This window comes from Podarcis muralis, chromosome 13 (genome assembly GCF_964188315.1).
Source record: "Podarcis muralis chromosome 13, rPodMur119.hap1.1, whole genome shotgun sequence".
Taxonomy (NCBI): domain Eukaryota; kingdom Metazoa; phylum Chordata; class Lepidosauria; order Squamata; family Lacertidae; genus Podarcis; species Podarcis muralis.
The window spans coordinates 17001943-17025070 of record NC_135667.1 but is presented as its reverse complement, the minus strand read 5'-3'; the positions used below and the strand labels follow the sequence as shown (position 1 = coordinate 17025070).

The 23128-nt window shown below is 49.7% G+C and overlaps 3 protein-coding genes across 14 annotated transcripts in view; 1 reads left to right on the top strand and 2 right to left on the bottom strand.

Annotated features, from left to right (window-relative positions):
• The first annotated feature begins 150 nt into the window (after positions 1–150).
• TLCD3B (TLC domain containing 3B) lies at positions 151–12715 on the top strand. 4 transcript variants are annotated; one of them, XM_028702591.2, is made up of 7 exons: positions 151–342; positions 4151–4268; positions 5242–5375; positions 8241–8324; positions 10658–10877; positions 11031–11126; positions 11267–12715. In XM_028702591.2, the coding sequence occupies exons 2-7, from the start codon at positions 4212–4214 to the stop codon at positions 11576–11578; spliced, it is 903 nt and encodes a 300-aa protein (XP_028558424.2). In that variant the 5' UTR covers positions 151–342; positions 4151–4211; the 3' UTR covers positions 11579–12715. The 4 variants fall into 4 exon arrangements, with proteins under 4 accessions (XP_028558424.2, XP_028558422.2, XP_028558427.2 ...); XM_028702589.2 differs by lacking the exon at positions 151–342 and adding an exon at positions 1074–1441; XM_028702594.2 differs by lacking the exons at positions 151–342; positions 5242–5375 and adding an exon at positions 1074–1441.
• Positions 12716–13001: 286 nt separating this feature from the next.
• Positions 13002–14685, bottom strand: C13H16orf92 (chromosome 13 C16orf92 homolog). The gene is made up of 4 exons (XM_077918119.1): positions 14662–14685; positions 13626–13788; positions 13106–13262; positions 13002–13029 (listed from the first exon to the last, which is right to left on the bottom strand). The coding sequence occupies exons 1-4, from the start codon at positions 14683–14685 to the stop codon at positions 13002–13004; spliced, it is 372 nt and encodes a 123-aa protein (XP_077774245.1).
• Positions 14686–15044: 359 nt separating this feature from the next.
• Positions 15045–23128, bottom strand: part of MVP (major vault protein) — a 31823-nt gene continuing 23739 nt past the window's right edge. For all 9 annotated transcript variants that reach the window (XM_028751902.2, XM_077917017.1, XM_028751900.2 and 6 more), the window contains exons 12-18: positions 21998–22195; positions 20521–20656; positions 20038–20249; positions 18778–18894; positions 18532–18658; positions 16618–16806; positions 15045–15327 (exon numbers count right to left, since the gene is read on the bottom strand). In XM_028751902.2, the coding sequence (XP_028607735.2) occupies positions 15205–15327; positions 16618–16806; positions 18532–18658; positions 18778–18894; positions 20038–20249; positions 20521–20656; positions 21998–22195 (1102 nt within the window). In that variant the 3' untranslated portion in view covers positions 15045–15204. The remainder of the gene's footprint in view (positions 15328–16617; positions 16807–18531; positions 18659–18777; positions 18895–20037; positions 20250–20520; positions 20657–21997; positions 22196–23128) is intronic.

Below are 23128 nucleotides of genomic sequence, written 5' to 3'. Positions count from 1 at the left end.
AGTGTGCATGCACACGAAAGCTCATACCAAGAACTAACTTAGTTGGTCTTTAAGGTGCTACTGGAAGGAATTTTTTTTGTTTTGACTATGGCAGACCAACACGGCTACCCATCTGTAGCAGGATTTTAGTGTTAGGTGCGACAGAGAAGTGGAGTGTCCAAGCCCCATAAACAGCAGCAAAAATAGGAGATCGTACTATTATTCGGGAGTCCTTCTGTGGTTTTTTTTTTAATTAAGCATTTCAAAGTGCAGCACACCCACCCATCTGCATGCATTCATGCGATTCGACGGAGCCCCACGATTTTGCGTGCACCTGAGCACTGGATTTGGCCTCGCCTCGGGGTACAATTTAAGCAGATTCGGCTTTCCTGCAGTCTGAAGGGTATTTTACGTGAGGGTTTGGAACTAGAAACCAGAGATGCTGCAGAACAGCTTCCCCGTTTTATTATTATTATTATTATTATTATTATTATTATTATTATTATTATTATTATTATTATTACTGTATTAGGATATTTCTACTCTGCTCTTCCAAGTGAATACCCATAGCAGCTTAGGAAAGAAATAGAAACCCTATATACAATAGCAAAGTCCCAAATCAATACAAATTATTGTTACCAACGCAACAATATTTCACGGGGCGGCGGCACTGCAGGGCTGTTGCAAAGCGCTCTTTCTTTCCCTACCGCAGCCCGCAAGAATGAGAATGATTAATGCCAGGGTTTTCCTTTTTAAGCGCATTTTCCGCACTAAATGACAATTCTTCTTTTGTATCGGGCGGGGGGGGCGGCAATCAGAGGTGAGAAATGGGGGTGGAGGCTCCGATCCCACGTACAGCCTCGGCTACGGAGCTGCGATCTTCTTTGTTTGCTATGGGCAGCGCTCCTCCCCCCCCCCCCGTGGTGGTGGGGTGTGGGAGGGAGAGAAAAAGATAGAAAGGAACCCAAGAAGTCCCGTCTTCGGAAAAACCGCGTTGCCCCCTCTTCACTTTTCCTGCATCTGTCTCGAAGACGGGTTGCAGCTCTGTGCACATGCGCAAAGCGCCTCTCCTGCTCCACTCCACTCCACCCCCCCGTGCCCCTACTATTGTTGGCGGTTCGTTGTTGCCACGGAAACCACAAACTATCTGAAGGGGCAGTTAGGCCCGGGGTGGGGCGGGCTGCGTGCAATACGTTATAGATGCGCAGAGAGGGCAGGAGAGAGGAGGGCAGGCCGCGATTTGAGTTTGCGCAGACATTTGCTGCAATAATTTAAATGTATTAATCATCCCTCGTTAATTAGCCCCAGGACTAGGCGGGAAGGAGAGCAGACATGCAGAGTTACCCAGATGCGCCCAGGTGGATGGCGGTGCATATGTAATAACTGAAAGAGTCATTTAAATATATACGCAGATCTGCCTTCATAAGAAAATATTTAGGTCGCTGCATTAATATTCCTGAAGGTGGGTAAGCTAGTTATTTAAGTGCCTCGTTATCGTAAAAAAATGGATTTTCACTCTTCGCACTGGATGGCTCATTTGGTAGAGCAGCAGACTCTTCATCTCAGGGCTATTCTGCATTGCAGGCGGTTCGATTAGATGACCTTCGTTGGTCTCTTGCCATTCTATGAAATTGACACCTATGGTTCATTTATGTAGTAGAAAATATGTCATTCCCCCCCCCCCCCTAGATATACAGTGGTACCTCGGGTTAAGTACTTAATTTGCTCCAGAGGTCTGTTCGTAACCTGAAACTGTTCTTAACCTGAAGCACCACTTTAGCTAATGGGGCCTCCCACTGCTGCCGCGCCGCTGGAGCACAATTTCTGTTCTCATCCTGAAACAAAGTTCTTAACCCGAGGTACTATTTCTGGGTTAGCGGAGTCTTTAACCTGAAGCGTATGTAACCCGAGGTACCAGTGTAATGCTGAAACTTCAGCGTATTAACAGCTTCCCTTTTTGGTTCCTATCCAAAGGTTTTCACGCTGATCTACTTACTCATTGTTACTAAGTGGTTGCTAATCAGAAAAAACAACAACATTTAGATACCCCAATGTTTTGAAATTTACTATGCGTTTTTTTACTCAGAAGTACTAGCTGAGCAATCCTAACCTCGGGCCATGTGGCCCCAGGGACCCTGGAGTGGCTGGCACAGCAGCGGGAACCAAATCCATCCCATATCCAGCAGTTCATCGGCTGTCCTTGCTCTGCCTGTCCCTGTGCCCCCAATGCTCCATTTGGGGTGTCTTGTCCTAGCTACTGAGGACAGCAGGAATTTCAGCAGTGGCAGAACCTCCTCAGCCCATTCTTTACCCACTCAAGAGTTGGACTGCAGCCCAAATCTTCAAATATCAGACTCCCCCCCCCCCCCCAAGAATTATGTGCTTCAGTTATGCTGGCTGGGGGCCTATAGAAGTTCCCAAACGGTGGTTTCCAGACGAACTTTACAATTAAAAATCATACAGCATCTAGTGCAATACATTGAAATTGCTACAAAAGGCCGAGCGGTCTGCCAATTTTCATGTGGCCCACGTGGCGCGTAGTGGCAGGGGGAGGGAGAGTTTGGGAACCACTGGGTTAGAGGGCAGAACCCTTGCTGCAATGATGCAACACCAGGTATGCCACTAAAAATATACTGGTGAATACCTCAGATATGCTAGAGGTGCACTTCATCATAGCACAAAGATAAAATACTATATGAAACTTCCCTCTACTTTATTGAATGTAGCCACAACCTTAACAAACCTGTCAGCCAAAAGGAGTACAATAACTGGATGGAGTAATACGAAAGTGCCACATACACCAAGTGGGTTTTCCAGGCCTTTTTGAAAACCTAAAGTGTGGCTATTTCACACAGGGTTGCACTGTTGAGATCAATGGCATTGGAAAGTGCACAGCTTTGGATTGTGTCTGTGTTTGCATAAAACCTGCTGCTTTCTTTTTTTCGTATGTTTGTCTTGTGGCGTTTATCCCACAGGAGTGAATATATGTTTTATTTATTACATTTCCATCCAAACCTTTATTCAAGGAGCTCAAGGTGGCAGGCATAACCTCCCTTCATTTCATCATTACAACAACCCTGTGAGGTTGTTGCTGAGAGATAGTGACCAGCCTAAGTGATCCTCATCAAGGAATGGGAATGGTGTGAGTCTAACAATCCAGCCCAGTGGTTCTCAAACTTTTTCTCTGGGAAACACTTTCAGAATAAAGTATGAACTGCCCTGAGACCTCTGAGTAAAGGGAGGTATATAAATTCAGTTAATAATAATAATAATAATAATTTGCTTGCACCACACTGGATTTTTATTGATAAGAAACACATTGGAAAACAAAACAAAAAATAGAAGTGCTTGATTTATATCATAGAACACACCTACTTTATAATATAAGGGACACAGGTAGCGCTGTGGGTTAAACCACAGAGCCTAGGACTTGCCGATCAGAAGGTCGGCGGTTCGAATCCCCACGATGGGGTGAGCTCCCGTTGCTTGGTCCCAGCTCCTGCCAACCTAGCAGTTTGAATGCACGTCAAAGTGCAAGTAGATACCGCTCCAGCAGGAAGGTAAACGACGTTTCTGTGCGCTGCTCTGGTTCGCCAGAAGCGGCTTAGTTGTGCTGGCCACATGACCCGGAAGCTGTACGCTGGCTCCTTCGGCCAATAAAGCGAGATGAGCGCCGCAACCCCAGAGTTGGCCACGACTGGACCTAATGGTCAGGGGTCCCTTTACCTTTATAGTATGATCATGGGACATCCAGAATGTATAAAACAATGCATAAGAACACAAATCATCTCCCAGATACAATATTGATTGTCCTTGAATCTTCCTGCCACACTTGACATCCTCTCCTGCCCAACCCGTGTGACACGCCACACCCTTTTGAGGACCACTGCTCTAGCCACTAGGTCATGGATGGGTTGTTAGGAAATGCTTTCCTTTGTTGCCTCAGTTGTTGGTTCCAGTACGATTTGATCACTTGGGTTGTGGAATGCCATCCCTAGTGAGCTGTGCCAGTTTCCATTTTTATTAACTTTCAGAAGGAATGTGAAAACATATCTTTACCTTGGGTAGGCAAGGTGGTATACAAATTAAATCAATAATATATTCAAGAAATAATATGTGGTTTTAAGTAGAATCCTTTTCAGCTGTGAGATTTCAATTACATCTTCATTAGTCCCTTAGGGAAAGATCTCTTGTCAACATGAAATACCCTCCATAGATGTGAAGGACAGCGGATGGTTGGGATGTCATTTGTGACCACTGCTGTCTTTGCTAGGATGGCATGGGAACAGGTGAGTTGGTTGAGGTCAAATATGTGCACATTTGTCCCTCATTGATTTCTGTACCAGTGAAGAGGCTCCTCTCTTTCAGAAGCAAAGGAAATTTCAGTTTTCTCCAGCAGCAGATGGTGGAGAGTGGGGCGGGGAGAAGGGGAAGGACAGGACGACCCAGGAAATAATGGCACAATTAATTGAAAAGCTCTGGAATGTAAGAGTTATCGATGGACTTTGTGGTCCAATCCAGCAAGGCAGTTCTTACTATGCTCCAGTCTTGCTTTTGATTAAGTCTATTTAGGCTGCAATCCTGTAACCAGGGAGCAAGCCACATCGAAGTACATGGGACTTACTTTCTTAGGCAGTCATGTTTATAGGGTTGCAGTGTGAAAATCTTCCTTCATTTTAACAGAAAGTATACTTTGCTCACAATGAACTGGCTGGCTGAGAGCACAATAAGAACTGCCTTCCTGTAGGGAGCCAAAGGTCTTGTCAAGCCTTCATCCTGTATCCAGCCCAATAAGTTCACAAGCAGAGTGTAGCAGGGAGACCCTCTTGTCCTTTGTTCTTGGCATCTGCTAGCAGAGGTGTCTTGCTTCTGTCCGTGGAGCAACCACGTCCGCATTACAACTGATGCCAACAGGGTGGGGCTTTAGGGGGACCCTCTCAGCAGAATAAGTAGAAGGGCCACTAAACACAGCATTGTTGGCAAATGAAGTAATGCACATTTCCAAATGAAGCTGGTTCCTTGGAGACCATGGACTCCATAGCCTAAGCTTGCCTTGTTGCACCGTGCCTTAGCTGTCATGGCTACCAGCCACTGCAATACTTTCCTCCAATAATTTATATGTAAGGGGGGGGGGGTGACCAAAATAACCAGCGGAATAGTTGTACTTTGCTGACCAGAGTGATGTGCTGACTTTTTATTGGAGGAGAATCTTCTGTTAGTTAGGAAACTAATCTAATTTCTGACATTCTCTCCCACTCCCAGTTTTTGCAGATAGAATTTCCCTATTTCTTTCTCCTGGGTTTGGCCGCCTATCCTAGCTTCTTCTACACAGTGTATCGGTTTCTGCGTCGCTTTGGGCAAATGGAGGAGCTCAATGCAGTCTATGTATCTGCCAAGTGAGAGACTACCTGGACACCCAGATTCTCTTAGTGTGTGTGTGTGTGTGTGTGTGTGTGTGTGTGAGAGAGAGAGAGAGAGAGAGAGAGAGAGAGAGAGAGAGAGAGAGAGAATGGCCCTACCATTCATCAGATGGGGGTGAAAGGTGGGAAGGATGGAGCAATGATGAGGTGTTGAAGGAAGGAGCCCTGTGTGCTCTTGCCTTCAGATATAGTGGAGAGGCAGTCCTATGCTGAAATTCAAAGCAAGATTCAGCTGCCAGTCCAGTCAGCTCCTGTAGGTGAGCACATAATCTTCTCCCACACACTTCAAGACTACATAATATCTTTGGCCCACCTTAGAAATGGGTTAAAGCAATTCATAAAACCAGGTCACCTCTGTTCTTTGGGAAACCCGCCTGCTGCAGTTCCTATAGTCCAGCACAAGGTGTCAGTATTGCTTTAGTTAGTTCCACAGGCACTTGCCAGGCTCTTTCCACCCACCTATCAAAGGTCACATCAGGGTCACCTGCTCAGCAGGTGGAGCTTTATTGGAGGATTAGTCCCTAATGCTTTGGGAGCGGAAAGGGTTAATTGCCCCCCCACCCCCTTCATTTTACCTCGCTCTCTTCCCCCCCCCCACACCCTCCCACTTCCCACATCAGAGACCTGATCCTTCCTCACAAACCAGGCTGGGATTATAGGATTAGCCTAAATCATCCTGTGAGCACGACTTCCTGCTAAGCAAGGGAGGGAGGGAGGGAGAGATAGGGGAAAGGATGATCTGGCACTCAGGGGGTTAATTCTGCTGCCTGATTAGCCGCAAATGGGGGGAATGCCTCCTCCTCCCCCCACCCCCAATCTTCTTAGCCAGCTTCTCCCAGTTTAAAAGAGGCAGAAGCTAAACCCAGGGGACTCCCTGCTGCGGTGAGGGTTTTAAGGAGATGAATGGGCAGATTCCTCTCCCTCCTTCCGCCACTCTTCCCTGTCCCAAGCCTCCCGCTCTGAGTCACCATCCCAAACCTCTCCCCGCTTCGGATCCACCTATAGAGTCCAGCAGCCCCAACCCGCATCCTCTCCCTGCCTCCCTCCTATCAGCACCCGCTTCTTCCCTTTCCTCCTCCTCCTCCGGCGGTGCAGCCCCTGTCTCCAGTCCCCGGGCTCTGCTGCCCCTGCTTCACCCTGAGCTCCTGGCTGCGCTGATCCTCGCAGCATCCTCCTTCCGCCCGCTCCTCTCCTCCGCCAGTCCCTCCACACACCACAGGCCACTGTCTCTTTAAGTTCCCTCCCGCACTGTGCTGACAGCTGCTCCCTGCTCCCCCTCCCTCCCCTGGCTCTGTCTCTCTGTCTGTCACAGCAGCTCTGCTTGGGACCAACCCGCACACCACCACCGCCATCCCCCCCTTCCCTCTCCATCCCCCCCTCGCCCCCTTGGATACCATGAGTCTTCCTCGAGGGGAGCGCCTGGAGGGATCCTAGCCCCGCTGACCCTCCCCATTTGTGTGGCCCCCTCCTCCTCCTCCTCTTCCTTCTCCTCCTCCTCCTCCCCCCTCAACCCTGCAGCCTGAGCGAGATGTTTCACGCCTTGGTAGCAGGGGGCATTGTCTTCCCCGGCCTCTTCTTGTTGTCCAAGAACGGCCTCAAGTGGCTGCCATGGCTGCGATGGGAGGAGGCCGACGCGGTCATCGTCTCCGCCAGGTAACCAGGGAGCCAGGGGAGGGAGGATGCAGCCAGGGTCCAGCAGCGGAGGGTGGGCCGCATCAGGCGAGGGTGGGCATCCAGCAGGCCTCAGGTGTGAGGGGCTAGGACTCTTCCCTCCCATATTTTCTTGAAGGATGAGGTTGGAAGCGGGGCCAGGGCTTAAGGGAAAGGGGCAGGCTCCTTTGAAAGGGGAGTGGTACAAGGGCATAGAGAGGATGGGCTATGTACTAGGTTTTTCTAATGAGGCTCTTTTTTTAAATAGGTCCTAGAATGAGGCGGGGTTGGGAGCCAGGTTTCCTGGGTCCGTTGGGATTGGAATGGGGTGCAGCAAGTTGCAAAGTGGCTTTCCCTAGTGGATCCTTGGGCATATCTGCAAGGAAGCAGAGGGACAGATCTGCTGGATTCTCTGGGAGAGGTGGAGTGCCTGGGACCATGAGCCAGACCTCTGGGTTTCTCAAGGAGAGATTGGGACATATTAATTGGGAACCAAGAGCTGAGCTAAAGCTGAACTCGGCTGATGAGGTGTCACTATCCCACGATGACAGCCAATAGAAGCAGTAGCCCATATAAACCCAGGCTTCCTCTCAGCAAGATGTTTGGAGCCCAGCATTGAGGAGATTGGTGAACCCACGGTTAGGGTTAGGGTTTGGCAAGGTCTGTGACTTGTGAGGGATGAGATTCCTGGGGATCTGCTGTTAAGAGGGTGTTTCAGAAGATCAAGGCTGTTTGCTGGGCTTTCCAGGAGTGTTAAGACACTTGGTCTGCTCAGTGTTTCCAAGGGGATGCTCTGGGGCAGAATGTCTGGTTGCTCTCATTGCTTAGTGCATATATCTAGGAGCTCAAAAGCTGCTCCAGGGTTGGCAGTCTCTGGTGATCACATGACAAGGCTGCCTGTCAGGGTCACGGAGCAGCTGAGGCTCTTAGCAATTGTTGCTGATCCCCTAAGATGACCTTAAGATAGCAGCTGTTCTGGGATGGCAAAGAGCATGGATTCGAAGGTGCTTGGCTGGGCTCAAGGTGGAGGAGGCCCAGATCGGCTCCATGGGGCATTTCATTGCTCTGAGGTCTGCTGGTCTGGATTCCCGGGGTCAGAACTGGAATGGTGAGCAGACTATTGAGTCCAAGAGAAGAGAGAGGCAATGGTAGTTAACTTTGTTTTTGTTTCCCCCTTCTTCCCTACAACAGGTTTGTCTCCTCGGTGCAGGCCATCATGGCTTCCACGGTCGGCTACATCGTCTCCTCTTCCTGCAAGCACGTTATCGACGACCAGTAAGTCAGCATTTGCTGTGTGCATGCCAGCCCAGCACTGCAGTGCGGTAACCTCTCTCTCCCTGTGTCTCCCACACCTTTCCCAACCCAGCAGAGTGTTGGCAAGGTCACGCTAGTGAGAAACCTGACACCCTCACCGGGATGGGCACCAAATTTAGAACAGGATGACAGTGACATGTTACAGGCAGATGTGCAGCAAGGAGTCGGCCTGGGAAGAAGTCAGTACAGGGAACTGGAAGGCACAGCACAGGAAATGAAATAATCTTACCAGCAGGAGGTGCTGTGGTGAACAGCACTGGAGGAAGCAGTGGCTTGTGGGAAGAGGACAGTGCCTTGCTGTTTCTGCCCCATATGAAGGTATTTGGGAGGTAGTTGGAGAGTAAAGTCGGGAATGTTGCTTTTGGAAGCTGCTCCCACTTGCTACAAATCCAACAGGGGGTGCTGGAGAGAGAGAGCAGGGCAAAAGTGATGGCAATGGCTGAGGCAGATTGGCCTGTGTGGCACAGAGCGCTGTCCATGGTGCTGCAGAAATGCCAGCCTCATTCCTCCAGCTTCTAAGTTCAGCACCATGGGCAGCTCCCTCTTGCACAAATGTTCCCAAGGTCCCATGCAGTTCATGGGGCACCTGAGTTGAGGATTCCCAGAGCGTGTGCTGGAGAGAGAGCAAAGGGGCAGGAGCTGCTAGTCCCACTGGATTCTAGGACAGCTGCCAGACCTCGGTCTCTGCAGAGACCAATTTGGCAAGAGGGCAGCTCTGCAGGGCAAGCAGGACCATAAACACAGCAGGAACCCAGAGAGCTCCTGGAAGAGGGACGGGATAGAGGTCTGGGGTGTGTATGTGTCTGGGCCTTTTCCAATCCGCCGTCCCTTTTCCCTTTGCCATCAGGATTGCTTCATTTCATGCTAATGAATTTAGCTGGGATTAGTCCCTTCCCCAGGACAGGCTAGAATGGGGGGCACGTGTGCTAATTCTCCCCTAGGATAGAGCAGGGCAGGGGATTAGACCAAAGCAACAGCTGTTTCTACTGCTGATTTGCGTTCTGTGGATTCATAATTGGCTTTATTGGGCAACCAGTGATGACGAATTCCTGGGCTCCCTAGAGGGGGGGAGTGGGCTCTAGCAGGTTACATCATATGGAGGCTGGATATCTGGGTTTTTGGAGAGTAAACTCCAGCTGGTTAGAGCAAGGCAGTTAGAGGCAGGAGTTGAGGATTCTCTTAGGGCAAAGAGAAGAGTTTCCAGATTTCTGTATATCCATTACAATGCTCTCACTGTGCCCTTTGCACTGGGAATCTCCTGTTGGGAAGCAATGTGGGTGAGGGTAGGCAAGATTTCAACTCTTTCAAAGCGTTCCCTTAACTGACCCCTATGCCGGGCTCCTGATATCATCTTTGCAGTCCTGTAGCACAGCCCCCACCTCCACCCCATCTGAATTCTGCTTGGATCCCACCTGCCCCGTTTTGGTCTCCAAGCTGAGCACCCCACAGCGTCTCTTGGGCCCTGCATCCCGCAGAGCACTGCAGCATCCTGGCTGCTTCTCTGGCATTTGGCCTAATCACCTTGCATGGAGCCATCAGCACAAATGCCCAGGCAGGCTGCAGTGGTGAGGGAGGAGAGTGACGAGAAGTCAGCTGGGGAGGTGGCAGTAAGGAAGTCACAGCCCAGACTTAAAGCAACAGCACTCCATTTGCCTTCCTCTCAGCCTGAAGGGGGAAAGGGATCAGGGCTAGAAGCACCTTTTTCAGTCCCTGAATTCCCCTCTTATCACCTGAAATGGAATAGGATTAAGGCCAATGTCCTGGACTTATTTACATTAATCCTATTACCTTTTATAGAACTTGTGGACTTCTAAATAAGCACAAGGTCGGAAGCATGGTTCGCTGCCGGTAGTCAGACAAAATATCCCGGATCTAAGGGGATTGAGGGTGCTCTGACTGGGGGTGGCAGTGGGGCTGCGGTCAGGATTGAAAGGCAATGTCAGGACAAGGTGAGGTGGGAATGGCAGCCCGTAGCTTGGATATGGCCATGGTCAGCGTAGCTTGGAGAAACAACCGGGAGCTGTTAAACCACAGAGAGCCCAGCCTTGTGAGAGCAGGAATGGAAGAACTTGGGGGGTATGGGCAAGGCTTTGTTCTCATTGACCTTGTGTGAGCAGAGCGCATCAGCAGGTCATCAATACTCATTGATCATGGCCGTGAGCCTGTTCCAAGGGGGCGGGGCACCTCCTCATGCTCCCCCCCCCCCCGCTGGAATTCCCTGCTGAGTCACTGCCAGGACTGTGTCTTGCTCACAACCTTCCCCTGCCCTAGCATTCTTTCTCCTCCTTCTGCAGGCACTGGCTGACCTCCTCCTACACCCAGTTTGCCATCCCCTACTTCATCTACGACATCTATGCCATGTTCTTGTGCCACTGGCACAAGTACCAGGTCAAAGGGCACGAGTCGGCCGGCACCCGGACGCTGCGCACCGTCGTCCGCACCTACTTGCACAAGGAGTTCCTCATGGTGGTCCACCATCTCTTCATGGTGCTGGTTTGCTTCCCCATGTCCGTGGTGAGTGTGGCCTGGCGTGGGAACCTCTGATCACAGGAGGAGGCGAGGAAGGGATGGGATGCTGATGCATGGAGCAGGAGTGGGGCTGTGTGCTTTAGAGGCTGCTAACGCCCACCCCCAACAAGTCACCCTTCTTGCTTTCCCCCACTTCAGCTCTGGCGCCAGGGCAAGGGCGATTTCTTCCTGGGTTGTATGTTGATGGCTGAGCTCAGCACCCCTTTTGTCTGCCTCGGCAAAGTCCTCATCCTGGTAAGTATGGCCCAGTCCTGTGGGTTTTCTGGGGAGAGAAACAAGAACCCAGGGGGGCAGAGCAGGTTCTTGGGCTTCCTGGAGGGAGCTGGTTGTGGCCTGACTGCCCTCTCAACCCCTCCTCTTCTTTCCTGCCACAGTACAAGCAGCAGCACACCCTTCTTCATAAGGTGAATGGGATAATCATGCTGATCACATTCTTCTGCTGCCGGATCCTGCTCTTTCCTTACATGTACTGGGTATACGGGCACTATGCCGGCCTGCCCCTTTATCGCGTGCCCTTCTCCATCCCCGCCGAGTACAACTTGGGATCGGCCATCCTCATGGCGCCCCAGGTTTACTGGTTTGGCCTCATATGCCGTGGCGCTTTCCGCGTATACCGCTCCCAGGGCGCTGCCAAGGATCAGGTGCTGCGAAATGGGCACAGACCAGAGACGCAGGTGCTGGACTGATGATACCTCTCCCTCCTCAGCCACAGACGGACAGACCACATTTCCTCTAACTTATTTATTTATTGGGGTATGGGAGGGAATGGATGGATTGGGGGAGTGGGCTCCTAGGCCAAAGGGGATTTGGGGAGGCCTGGAAAGGCGTTGCGGGGGGCGGGGGGTTCCAGTGAAGTATTTGGAAGGGACAAAGACAATAGTCCTTTGGTGCAGTGTGGGGTTCCTTTGCTAAAGGCAGCCCTCTAATATTGCAACACTCAGTATTTTGAAACTCCTCGGGGGCAGGGATGGGGGTAGAGTCCTAAACCAAAGGGATATATATATATATGATGTTTCTTTTACAGAGGGACTTTCAGGCCAGTGGTTATATAGGAGGGCTGAGAACAGGGTACATGGACGAAGTTTATTTGAGGCTGCAAGATAAGAACAAGGCATCTCTAGTGTGTTAGGGGCTCTCGCAAATCACCCCCCCCCCAAATAATATATGTGCTATTTATTTCCACACCATGCTGCGAGCACCCCAGGACTACCTGAGCCCATACTAGGCAAGGAGACAACTCAGTTAACTATTTGGGTGGGGTGGTGCTGTTTCTTGGGAACAGAGAGAGATGCTAGTAATGGGGATGGGGAGGTAGGGAAGAGAGACAACGGGGGCTTTTCTATACTATTATCCATAGAGTCACAGTATCACAGCTATTATTAAAAGGGGCAGGGAAATAGTCTGGATTTCCTCACACTGTATTGTTAGGGGTTCTATCAGCAGAATTAGGAATTGTTGTAGGGTAGCTGATAGTGAAACACCCTGGAATTTTTGGATGCTGCTAAATTGCAAGTGATCTTCAGTATTACTGTGATGCCACCTGCCCAGAAAACCCCCAAATGCTGTATAAAATGTATCCCCTTGCACTGGGAAGGTTCCAAGAGGTGTGCTTCCTAACATGCACCCCTCCCTCCCTCCACCTAGCAATAACCAAGCCTCTTGCCTCCACCTCCTCCTCTGTTCGGCACACCAACCCCTTCCCTCTTCCCTCCTAGGAACGCCCATTCCATGGGGCAGGGATCCAGCTGTAAATAGGGGGTGGGCGGGCTGTATTTATAACCTGAGGTCTGCAAAAGTATTAAAGGAGCCTTTATCTAATGCCAGCAGAGGCCCAATGTGTGTCTTTCTTACTTCTCCCTGCTAAGCCTTCCACAGGCCGCTCACAGTCCTGAACTTAGGTCCGTCTGCTGTTTCATCCCTTGTGTGCCCCATAAACCAAAACCTGCCAATCCCAGCTCCCCTTCCCCCTTTGATTTTCCATTGGCATATCACACCAATCACAAAAGAAATAGCCTTTTATTCAATATTCAATAGCCTTTTATTGAACAGAGGAAAAGACAAAGGGTGGCTGGCTGGCTACAGAGCCTTGTCTGCTGATCCCCTGGATGTTTATCCTGCATTTGACTTCTTGAAGATCCTGAAATTGCGGAAGAAGAAGAAGAAGGAGGGGAGGGGGTGTCATTCCATCTGTGGAGGTGGGAGTAAATAATGACATCCAAAGGCAGTAAGGAGGCAGGGAGAATACTTGCAGCATAACGTACACCAGCCAAAATGACACGTACACTTTAGATATGATCTGATAGAGGAAGAACAGCAGGATGAGTATAATGGATCCCACTAGGATATAACGCAGCTGGTGAGGGAATGAACCTGCAGGGGTCAGAGAAGAGGAGGGTTGGTTTGTCACGGGGAAATAGGGCAAGGCTAGAGCAGAGCTAGGGCAAGGAGGAGGAAGCCCAAAGCAGCCCTAAATCATTCTGGAAGGGGAGGACAGCAGAGGTTAGGCATAGAGCAGGGGGAATCAGGCCATTAGTCCAGCTAGCCTAATATGGTCAACTCAGGCCATCAGTGGCACTCTGGGTCTTTCCCAGCTCTTACCTGGAGATGCCAGGGATTGCAGCTGCTGGGACTTGGTGCCTGCAAAGGCTGTGCTCAGCCCCCTCCCCTGTAGGTGCTATTGGGGAGGGAGCGTTTGAGAGCGGGTCAAGAGACAGGAGTGGCAGGGGGACTCACTTGGGGGAATATACTCAGGCTGCTCTCCAATGAGCTTGTAAATAGCAAGGATCTTCTTCTCATCCGTGTCGGGATAATCAAACCAGAGCGGCTGATGTCGGGACAAATCCGTCTCAGTGGCATTCCCTGGGTTTCCTGCACGAGCTGTGGGCCCCAAAAGCACCTCCCATCAGTGGGCGCTTTTAGCATTCCTGTGCTTAGTCCATTTACCTCATTACAAACGCAAGCACACACAAAAATCTGTTTTCCAAGAAACATTTGCTACTAATTTCCTGTTCCATGAACAGTCACGCCCTTGCATTGCAGCAGCAATGAATATTCCTCTTCCAGCCAGCCACACAACGCTAATGCTTTATATTAGCCCTGATTTAGGCCACACACAACCCACCGCAAACTCCTTTTGGCCTTGCGAACAGTTGCCCCACACAGCCCTTTACTTTGCTTGGGCAAGAGAGGAAGTTAAAAAGGAGCAAATGTTTCCTGCTACAATCTGTGCTGCAAGACGAACGTGGAGAAGGAAAGAGGCCTCAGCAATCCAACATCATCAGAACCTTATTGGGACGATAATCTCCACTGAGAACCTACTTGGAAGCTACTGCGGTAATGGGGAATTTTGGCAGTAACTATATCACTTCAACAAGTATAACATGTAAAGTAGTTTCAAAGGGCCTTAACTTGGTTGGTTCAGGGCTGGAACCATCCCTAGCCATGTAAAAATAATGCAAGATTGTTGACACATTTCTAGATCAGAATCCAAGGACTCCCTGTTATGGCTTCCAATTAAAGCAGTTTAAAATGAGTAGCGTGGAAATGCCCGGGGTCAAAATTATACTGTGGAGAGACCCTTCACACAGCCAAATGAAATATCCTAGGGTTCATAAGGCAAGGTCTAGGAAGCAGCCTTAAACCTAGATCAGTATTGTCTACCCCAACTGGCAGCAGCTCTCCAGCATCTCAGCTGGAAGGTCTTCCCCATCATCTCCTACTCCAGACCCTTTCCACGGGATATGCAGATATTGAACCTGGGATCTTCTGCCTGAAAGGAATAGCACTGAGCCATGGTCACTTCTGCAGCACTCACTGCTGCTGGGGATGAGTGGGGTGGAAGCAGGCCCAGTGGAGGAAGATCTGTGTTCACCTGTCACAAGCCGAGGACTACTCAGGATCAGCTTGCAGAGATTCGTAAAAGTGTACAGGAGCTGGAGTAGCAGAAATTGCCCTCTGCTCAGCATAGCTGCTCCCCTGGCCACACCCACTTTCTATGACCTCACAATGGATGTGCCATCTCTGACCAACACTCCCTCCTTCACTTAAAAGCCAAGATTCTTCCCACCCTCCCCCAACAGACCCAGGATCAATGTTCCCACAAGAAGACAACTCCATACTTTAAATGAAAATGAGTAAGGAGATTACATGGAATAGATTGCTTCAGTGTTTATTGTATACTTGTACAAAAAAAAAAAAGGCACATTCAAAGGAGGCTCCAATGGCCTGGGAAAATTATTACATTCTATGTTGTTTGCAAAGGTACTTAAAGAAAGCTCTCATGCGGAAGGGAAGCATCCATCTCCAGGATCTATCAGGTCTCAGAAGGCTTGGGCAAAATCCCCAACAATCCTCCTGCAGCTGTAAAAAGGTTGATAGGGGAAGAACCATCTGTGATGAGTGTGGATTGAATGCCCAGGCCCTGGAGTAGTTTTGCCTGCATGGAAGATAATTTATTTTATTAATAATAATATAATTAAATCTGTATACCACCCTTCATCCAAAGATCATAGGGCACAACCTAAAAATATAAAATGAGAACATAAAATAACAAAAAGCAATAACCCCCCCTCCCACTAACACATTTTGAAAGGCATAGAACATCAATCAGCCAAAGGCCTAGTTAAAGAGAAACATCTTCGCCTGGTGCCTAAAGATATGTAATGAAGGCACCAGGTGAGCTTCCCTGGAGAGGGCATTCCACAAATGGGGAGCCACCACAGAAAAGACCCGTTCTTGTGTTGCTACCCTCCAGACATCTCATGGAGGAGTCACATGAAGAAGGCCCCAGAGGATGATTGCAGGGTCCAGGTTGGGTCATATGGGGAGAGGTAGTCCTGAGACATTTAAAGCTTTAAAGGTCAAAACCAGCATTTTGAATTAGACCCAGAAACTCACTGGCAGCCAGTGCAATCAGACCATGATCAGTGTAATATGCTCAAATCATCTTGCCCAGGTGAGCAGCCTGGCTGCCAAATTCAGCACCAGCTGAAATTTCCAAACCATCTTCAGAGGCAGCCCCACACATAATGTCTTGCAGAAATCTAATCTAGAGGTTACCAGAGCAAAGACAACCAAACTTAGGCTACCCCTCTGCAGATAGGGGTGCAGCTGGGCCACCAGCTGAAGCTGATGGAAGGCACTCACCCCTAATTCCAGAAGGATACAGTGGTCGATGGTATTGAGAGCCACTGAGACGTCGAGGGGAATTAACAGGGACACATTTCCCCTGTCTCTCCCAACAGAGGTCATCATACAGGGCAACCAAAGCAGTTTCTGTGCCAAAACCAGACCTGAACCCCGACTGAAATGGATCTAGAAAATCATTTTCCTCCAAGAATGCCTGGATCTGGTCCAGGACCACCCGCTCAAGGACCTTGCCCAAGATTAGTGAGATAATTCATCAATCCCCTTGGCCAAAACATAGCAATCTCTTAGGATTCCCTGTTGCTAACACTCAAGTTCTGTTTTGCCCCCCACATCCCTCAAGTCCTTAGGCCAGGTCAAGTTACTTGCTTTAGAAAAAGCTCAGTTATCTTCTACTCCACCTGGCAGGCCATCACCTGTTGCCAGATCCTTCCTAACGGAAGCCGCCAGCAGGGATTGAACTGGGACCAAGCACAAGCTTTGCCACTGAGCTACGGCTCCTTCCCCGATAAAAGTGACACACTTCTAAAGAGCCCCTCCCTATTGCTCCAGAACCCTCTCTCCTCTCCTCGCTTCTCACCTGCATCTCTGGGCCGGCCACAGCAATGTCACGGATAGTGCTGGCCCCCAGCGCATTTATCACCGCCTCAAATTTCTTCACTTCAACAGCAGCCAGAGCCTCTGCCCGAGCCACGTCCAGCTCGGCCTGAGTCTTGCAGAAGCGCAGCTCCTGCTCTCGCGCTTGGTCCAGGCGCTTCAGTTCCGACTCCTGCAAGGGATGGTGGGGAAGAGAGTGCACAACATGCTCAGCACGTGGGACAATGACAACCGGCATAAAAGGGTTTGGGTTGTTTTTCTGAAATAAACATTGCACCTAGGAGGACACATTGGTTTGGAGCCAAACATCTGAGTGGAAGCCAAAGCAGTCCACTAGCACGGTTCCTTAGACCAGGAGCAGATGGTTTTGGATTACAACTCCCACCATTCCTTGCCATTGACCATGGTGGCCAATTATTATATATTATTGTAGATTTATCTATACCTCACTTTTCCCCCTGGCAGGACTCAAGGTAGCTTGAGTTGGGAATTCACCAACATCTGGAGGGCCACAGTTTTTAAGCCAGCTCTACGTTAAAACATCTGCACAAGAGCCCAGAAGCAGTGCAGCGTGTGGCATGCAGTCTTGAGAATTGGGTCTCATACTTCCAATTATGGAAGAGTTTTACACCAAAGGAAAAGCATTTTAAATTATTATTTCCCACTTTTCTTTCCCAATGTCCTGGAGACAAGGGCATAAAGAGAGGCCCCACTTTGACAAGAGGAAGATGGCTTTTGTACATGGAAAGGCACTTCTGGATCCAGTCAATGTATTTAAAAATTCAATCGTGCCACTAATACAGCCATCATTTCTTCTAAACAAGTTTGGGCAGCTGCCAGGGCCTCGGGCTCGCCATAGGAGCCACCGAGCCAAGGGCTCCTGGAATAGCTGAGCCATGGAATTTAAAAAGTCCTCCAGGTCAGGCATTCCTGAGTGTAGTGTTCTTGATGTATTGATTAAGAAACATTTTCTTAATCAGGAATTTTTAATTCCACTCACGACAGGGGTAGAATGCTAGAGCTGAAATGGATCTCAGCATGCCGTCCAACTCAACTCTATCTCCGTGCAAAAAAATCCACTACTGTAGCAAAAGTGCCCCAACCCTGGCAAGCGCTAGAGAACTGTGCTTACAAAACAGAGAACCAAAACAATGCTATTATCAGGCTAAAGGTGCAGTTATGAGTTGCGCACAGAAAGGAGGAGAGTAAGCAAGCTTCTGACAGTTGGGAGGGAAATTATAGCAGTTGGGAAAATGGCGAAATTGACTGCTAAATTACAAGAGCACAATGATGAAGTGTTTGAGGAGGAAATGGATGGATTTATCTATCAAATTATCACCCATACATGAAGTCGCAGGCAAGATTTGAAATATAAGCTATGGATTATCGAAACAGTTAATAAAAAGCAGTTAAAAAACAAACATCAGGAAAGGAGGGGTGGGAAGTCAAGAAGAAACTATATATGTATAAAAAACTGTTTGGTGACAAATGCTTTGGAGATTTAAAAAAAAAGAATACAAAAAAGAAGAAGAAATTATAGCAGTCAACATAGTTTTCAGATGAGTTTTCCCAGCAGCCCGCAGCACAGTGGTACCTTGGTTCCTGAACGGCTTAGCTGTCGAACAAATCAGTTCCTGAACGCCGCAACCCTGGAAGTGTTCCGGGTTGCGGACGTGGCTTCTGATTGAGTGCAGGAAGCTCCTGCAGCCAATTGGAAGTCACGCTTTAGTTTTCGAACGGTTTCGGGAGTCAAACGAACTCCCAGAATGAATTAAGTTTGAGAACCGAGGTATCACTGCACTCTGCTAGAGAGGGGAACGGGAGAGCCACCGTTGTCTTGGCGCCAAGAGGGAGGCAAGACTAGGAGAGAATCACAAGAGGACGCAGAGGAGCTCACCGTCTCTATGGCCGTAGCTTCAGCCTTCAGCTTGGCCTGCAGTACTGCCCCTTCACCTTCAATCCGGGCAGCTTCTGCCCGTGACTGGGCTTCGGCCTTTGCCGCCCCGGTGCTCTCGACCGCTGTGCTGTGGGGAGAGGAGTGAGGGAAGGTGAAGCCCCCCCCTGGGCGTTATCTGCCGCCGGGCCCATGCAACGCTCCAGGCCACTTCAGACCCCTTCAGAGTCTCATTCCTGACTTGCTCACCTCAGTGCTTCCAGCTCCAGCAGCTCCTTCCGGGCCCGTTCGGCCTCGGCCTGGTCAAGGATTTTCTGCCGCTCAAGACGTCCGCGAGCCTCTTGCTCCAGCCTCTCTGCTTCGTGCCTGAGATGTGGGGGAAAGAAAATGGCGTCAGAGAAGGAGAAAACAGAAGGGCAGAGTGGGCAGGGCAGAGATTCATCCATTTGAAGGACTGCAAAATATTTGCCGCTCTCCTCTCTTGGGTCTGAAGCTCTGGTGGCCTGAAAGGGAAAGGGTGTGGGAGAGACCGCTTGCCACTTGTGAAAGGGTCAGGAAGATGGAGAGGGACGAGTGAATAGGAAAAACGCCTTGTGGGGCTTGGCTGTTTTGAAAGCAATAGATGTGGACACTTGAATGGAGTCAAGAAAGGAGCTTGGGAAGCCTTAAACTGCCCATGCAGCTGCCAAGACATGCTTGAAAGTGTGGCACCTCAATGACCTGCTGAAATTTCAGAAGCCAGAGAGATGCCCGAATCAGATTTCCGGTGGTTGTAGAGCCCTGTTTAGCTCCTTGCCTCTTCTCACAGCTAGCTAAAGCCGAACAAGCAACAGGACACGAGAGGGGTGTGCACAGCTGTTTCGTTTGCCCAGCAGAGAGGGCTGCTTGTCTTTGAATGAGAGCAGAGCCTGGGGTCTGGACCAAAGAGAACATCCCCTCCCAAATCCCTAATTTTATTGCACCATTTACATGAGTTTTAATTGAGAGCTACTCTGGGAGCTAATCTTGGATGGAAAGAGAGCTATAACTGTGTAATTCCTGGTGGCCACAAAGACCAGTTTTAATTTGGTACAGGATTTTGAAATCTACATGCCATGTACATGCAAAATACTGGATGTGTGCGCACAGACTGGATATAGAAAACAGTCCTGCCTTTTTAAAAAAGGAATGAGTTTTAGATTTTTCTGTTTTATTTTTAGGGTGGTTTCATGTTGTCTTAAGTCACTATGAATTACATTGGTTGTGGTTTTTTTTAAAAAAGGAACTAGCATGATTTCTAAGGATTTTCCAAAATGACACTGCATGTAGCATGATGCTCCAGAGTCAGAATTCTGGACAGATGGTTGTTTCATGGACATTTTGTCCTAATAGGGGAACAGGAATAACAGGCCAAAGAGGAGGAGGGACCAGGTAATGCTTTGGCCAAGGAAGTGTCACATGGATTGGAGCGTAGCTGGGGAAGTGTCGGCTTGAGTGTCCACCCCCCACCCCCCTGGAGAGGTTCCCTACTTGGCAGCTGCCTCCTGAGAGTTGGTGGTGATCTCGATAGCCAGCTGGACGCTTTTCTGGAGGGCATCTCGCGTCCTCTGGTCCACGGGCTCCACGCTCTGGATGTCAATGCTGCTGATGACGAGGCCGTTGGGGGCGAATCGGAGGGAGCCGCGCATGGTCCCTTCCCCATCGAAGCCAAACACGGCAGCACAGATCAGGCGGTTCGAGTTCTGGCAACATTTATTTCCAGTAAGAAATAGCATTTCACAGCTTCCGCGCCAGCGAACGCATTAGTACAATGAACTGGGGAAATGACAATGCAAAACCAAGACCTGCCACTTTGCCTTAGGCAGCAAAATATATTGGGCTGGCCATGGATATTGATGAATACAGGACTAAGGATTTGTTGTTTTTTTTCAAACAGAAAGGGAGAAAAATAGAGACATAAAAGTATTTGTGCCCTCCAAGTGACAGGAAGTCAAGGGGGAAAACACAGCTCACCTTATGGAAGTCATCAAAGGTGACGGCAGCCACAGCCCCCCGGATACGCGAGGCCAGGGTCTTGCAGGCGTCACCCACAAAATCTGGGACGCTAAACAGGCGGGAAGCTTCAGCAGCAGAGGGGAGCTCAAAGTGCCTGAGGGGGGAAATTGGTGGATATACTTGATAGTCCTCAGTTGTATAAACAAATAAAAAAATACATGACAGCAGCAGTGTGCAGTCAAGATTCAGAGAGCCTGCCTGCCTTGGCAGCACCGTCTTCCAGTACTTATGGAACGGGACTTCAGCAAAACACACTTTTCTTCCCTGACAGATACTGTTATCTGTCATCTCCCGCAACTCTTAGCCAACTTGACCTGACCTCCCATGGCCCCACCTCATTCCTTCCCTCCAACTCACATTTTATCCATTGTGATCCTGCTGAAAAAATTACTTTGCGCCAAATAAAACGCAGTGGAGATATGTAAGTAAAAGGGCAGAAACACAAACATAAGTGGGTCTGGGTCTATTTCAAAACACGCCCACCTCTCCACCCAGACCAGGAATGAGTGAGGGGTGGAAACGACAGCCTCCCCCCGGCACACACAACACACACTTTGCTGCAGTCTTGCTGCGTGCAAGTAGTTTTCTTCTGGCCAGTTTCCTTCCAGCCTGTCTGCCATGCTGGAACTGAGCCAGAGGACTGGGAGAAATGGCTTAAATACCACAGGGCACAATGAGGGAAGGTGGAGAATAAATCTGGGGAGCGAGGGGCGGGTTGCCCTTCACTCCATCATGTGTTCTTTCTCGTTTAAAAAAGAAATACATCCCACGTTTGCTTTACACGTGAACTGTAAAGACACCTGGGTGACACATGCATCTTTCCCCATCCTCTTTTATTTCATAGAATTATGGAGTTGGAAGGGACCTCAGGGGACACCTGGCCCAACCCCCTGCAATGCAGGATTCTTGCACCCCAATGTGGGTCTCGAACCCAGAACCCTGAGATTAAGAATCTCATACTTTACCAACTGAGCTAACCCAGAGGCTTCAAAAAAACATATGAATTCTGGGAGGAGAATAAGGCACACAGTGTATGCCTGCGTGCACTGTAAGACTTATAGATAACATAAAAAAGAAAATAACAAAAATACTCAGTTCTGTACATATAGTGGTACCTCGGGTTAAGAACTTAATTCATTCTGGAGGTCCGTTCTTAACCTGAAACTGTTCTTAACCTGAGGCACCACTTTAGCTAGTGGGGCCTCCCACTGCCGCCACACGATTTCTGTTCTCATCCTGAGGTAAAGTTCTTAACCCGAGGTACTATTTCTGGGTTAGCGGAGTCTGTAACCTGAAGTGTCTGTAACCTGAGGTACCACTGTACTTTCAGCCCTCCATACTGTTATCAACATGTCCCCATCCCTCAGCACAACCCCCTCCTGGCCCACCTGAGGGTCTCCCTTCGGCCTCCCAACAGCAGTAGTCTCCAACTCACCAGTTGTAAGCCAGCTGCAGCTGCAGGCGGGCATGGTCAGCCGTTTCAATGGTGACAACATCAGTGCAGAAATCTGGCCCCAGGAGGAGGCAGAGGGCGCGGCGAGCATGGGGGCGCTTGGGTCGGCCCCCTGACAGGCTGAGCACCGTGAACTGTTCATCTGGACCCAGAAGCACAAGTTCTGGCCCAAAAACCACCCTGAGGGGGAATAAAAGAGAGGGGGCCTTAAACTTCATTTCCACCCAACTTGGAAATTAACTCTTGAAAGGAACGCGGCACCTCCACCAGCACAGACCTTCACTGCCCGCCTACATCGGAGGTGTTCCCAAGATACTGCTCAACCAGGACAGAACTGCCATCTATCCTAAATTCATTTAGTCCCGCTGAGACACTGATTTTCCACAACAGAAGTGGAGTTAAAAGAGGGACTTCGCAGAGCATTTAGAGAACTGACCGGCGATGCCTATCTTTATGACCTCGGTCCTTTCAAAATGCTTACTCACAAGAAGTCCCGTTCAGAAAAGGTCTCCCACAAGGTTCATAAAATGTTTCCACTCATTTTGCGGCTTCCTATTAAGAGTAGGATTAGTGATGAATCGCCCCTAGTTTTGAAAACACCTGATCCCACGTTAGGAGGTCCTTTCATTAGTGGCTTCCTTTCATTATTTCTAGTCTTCTAGAGCAGTGTTTCCCAACCACTGTTCCGCGGCACACTAGTGTGCCGCGAGATGTTGCCTGGTGTGCCGCGGGAAAAATTAAAAAATTGAAAGATTTTTTTTTAAAAAAGTCAAATTTTCGATTGGGGCGCCGTCACTAGATGACCCCTGGGGTTCCCTCCCTCCCTCCCGCTCTGCGCCTCCCTCCTCCTCCTCCTCCGGGGAGGCCCTTCCTGGCTCTCGGCTAAGGCTTGGCGGCTGCCACTCACTCACTCGCTAGCCCACCCGTCCCTCCATCCCTGCACCCGGCCTCTCCCCCTCCGTCCCCGGCGCGGGGGCTGCCGGGATCCGTAGTCCCCTCGCCCTTGGGCTCCGCGCCCGCGCGGGGTGCGCAAACTACGTTTCCCAGCGTGGCCTGGCGGGCCGGGCGTTTTGTTTGAAGCGCTCTTCTCCCGGCCATGGAATGAGCGCGGCG

Coding starts and splice junctions, on each gene's coding strand:
- C13H16orf92 (XM_077918119.1), bottom strand. CDS start 14,685: ATGGCTCAGTGCTATTCCTTTCAG. Junction 13,789..14,661: donor CTCAGTGCTATTCCTTTCAG/GCAGAAGATCCC, acceptor CACTGATGGGAG/GTGCTTTTGGGGCCCACAGC. Junction 13,263..13,625: donor GCCTGAGTATATTCCCCCAA/GTGAGTCCCCCT, acceptor TGACCCCTGCAG/GTTCATTCCCTCACCAGCTG.
- TLCD3B (XM_028702591.2), top strand. CDS start 4,212: ATGGTTGGGATGTCATTTGTGACCACTGCTGTCTTTGCTAGGATGGCA. Junction 4,269..5,241: donor CTAGGATGGCATGGGAACAG/GTGAGTTGGTTG, acceptor TCCCACTCCCAG/TTTTTGCAGATAGAATTTCC. Junction 8,325..10,657: donor AAGCACGTTATCGACGACCA/GTAAGTCAGCAT, acceptor CTCCTTCTGCAG/GCACTGGCTGACCTCCTCCT.